Source organism: Buceros rhinoceros, unplaced genomic scaffold (genome assembly GCF_000710305.1).
Source record: "Buceros rhinoceros silvestris isolate BGI_N320 unplaced genomic scaffold, ASM71030v1 scaffold42884, whole genome shotgun sequence".
NCBI lineage: Eukaryota > Metazoa > Chordata > Aves > Bucerotiformes > Bucerotidae > Buceros > Buceros rhinoceros.
In genome coordinates, this window is record NW_010410732.1 from 8215 (window position 1) to 10437 (window position 2223).

The window sequence follows — 2223 nt, forward strand, 5'->3', positions numbered from 1 at the left end:
AATAACAAAGAGACCCAAAACGGAACAAAATCACCCTGTTTAAGTTGGAGAATGCCTCAACAAGACAGACAAATGTAGACATTCAATGCGCTTAGCGATGATTTCCAAACTTGTTTTCTCTCAGACTCATATCTACTGGACATTTCTGCATTATAAAGTCCCAAAACAGTAGCCACTCATCATTTCTTTGCAGTTCACTTCTCCATTAAAACTTGAGCTATCGCTTCTGCCAGGTTTGGCCGTTAGGAGTTCTGCTGACCTCGGTGATAAATTACTTATCAGAACATCACTGCTCTTATTATCTTCTATGGACACCATCAGTGTAAACTAGTTCTCAAAAGAAATGTCATTATAAAGTATGTAATACATAAACACTACGTTACAAATCATAAATAATGCTATCCATAAACTTCAGTTTCAAAATAAGGATGCAACTAATAGATAAAACAATTCCAGCTACAGGAACCATAGTGGCAAAAATGGTCATTATAACTATCCAGGAGATGTGCAAGCCTTGCCTAGCCTTTCCAGGTAGTTACAATTGTCAGAATTCTCTAGTCAAACCTCCCCACTAACGCTTAGACTTTTAGCAGTTTGAGATTATCAAATTTGTCAGTAATTTTACTTCAAGGAAAAACAGAAAGTTGATGACCGAACTTGTACAGGAAAGTCCTCTGGTTACTTACAATAAACCCAAATATAACTGTGGAAAAGAAGCCTCCAATGAATCCTTCCCAGGTCTTCTTGGGAGACAGCTAGGCACAAAAGAGACAGCGTTAGCCTCATCAGTCGCATCACTGAACCCTTTCTTACTCTATTTCAGGACCTTGTTTGTGAAAATTAAGCTCCTACTTGGTTTTTCAAAAGTATGTGTGAAATACTGAATGTCAGCAGCCGCAGCCACTGAATGTGATAAACGGAGGAATATGACTAGGACCTATCCCCGGGAAGGGGGCAAAGTGCCGGGGGATACCCTGGCTTCCCACATACAGACTGGCAAACCAACAGAGCAAACAACTGCAGGCCTGGAGAGACCAGGGTAGCAAGGTATTTTCTTCATCACATTTTATCAGGTTTTCAATTTCGGAGCAGTTCAATATCAGAGCCGACTAAATACCCAGAAGTTAATAGAGTGGCAACATCATGAAAATAACAACTCATGGCTTTCTGTGGGGTCTTGCATATTCTACTAGAATAGAAGATTATTACTTGAGCCCTTCTCAGTGCAACGTCAGTGAGACCAAATGAGGAACAGACCTGTGTGACCTAGTGGTTTATTTCAAATCACAGTTTCTGTACAGTAAGCATGCAGTTAAACTCGCTTACGAATCCAAGAAGAAAGCAATTATAAATAATGATGCAATAGGCTCAAACTGTATTATACTGCAATGTGGATGTTACATTCACTCCAATCCCAGTTTCTACTTACAGATCTCCAGTAACAGGGTAGTCAGTTTGGTTTTTTGCAAAGATGTGTATCATGCAGTACAGCAGAAAGTATTTTTTCCATGAACGGATTTTTTGGAACAAGTATCAAAAATGCTGTAAGTTGTAAAAGTTTGTTAGCGAGGAAGCACCTAGTACGTACCTTAATTAATGGAGTTCTTCCAAAGAAGAATCCAAAAATGTAAGCAGCGATATCATTGCAGATAACACTTGAAATTGGAACCAGAAACCTAGAGAAAGACATTAAAAGCTTCATGGCAAAAAAGAAAAGCTGCCCAAACATAAATAAAGGACAGACATTGAAACAGCAGCATTTCTTTCTGGGAAATTTTTCTGTAGTATTTAGAAGGAATTATGTTTCCTAACACATTCGCCTAGTTCCCCCATGAGCAGCACATGTAGCTATACTTGGTTTAGTCTTCAGCCAATCAAGACCATTACAGATCCTTGTTAGTTCAGGTTAAAATACGCTTTTGGTGCACAAGCTTAAAACACGAACAGGCTGGCTTTTTCCTCTCAGGCTTGAAGACTGGTACTGGTTAAGAAGAAATCGACTTGTTAATGTTACTGGTAACATCAAAGCAAGAAAATTTCTTGTAAAGTTTAATCATATCTAAATTTAAAAAAAAAGAAGTTTTCTTTTTTTTTCCTTTTGTCAGTTTGGAGCAGCCTGTATTAGCTGTCTAAGTGTTCTTTGCATGCAGACAGCATCTGAAGTTGTTATTCACACCTGTTAACCTCTTTTTTCCCCCCTTTTCAAAGCATGGATCTATTAAT

General features: G+C 38.4%; 1 protein-coding gene across 1 annotated transcript in view; it reads right to left on the bottom strand.

The window, feature by feature from the left end:
- LOC104493100 (phosphatidate cytidylyltransferase 1-like) overlaps positions 1-1676 on the bottom strand; it is a gene marked incomplete at its 5' end in the record, with an annotated part of 7867 nt that extends 6191 nt beyond the window's left edge. The window contains 2 exons of the mRNA XM_010135724.1: positions 687-755; positions 1589-1676. Coding sequence (XP_010134026.1) covers positions 687-755; positions 1589-1676 — 157 coding nt within the window. The remainder of the gene's footprint in view (positions 1-686; positions 756-1588) is intronic.
- Positions 1677-2223: the final 547 nt, after the last annotated feature.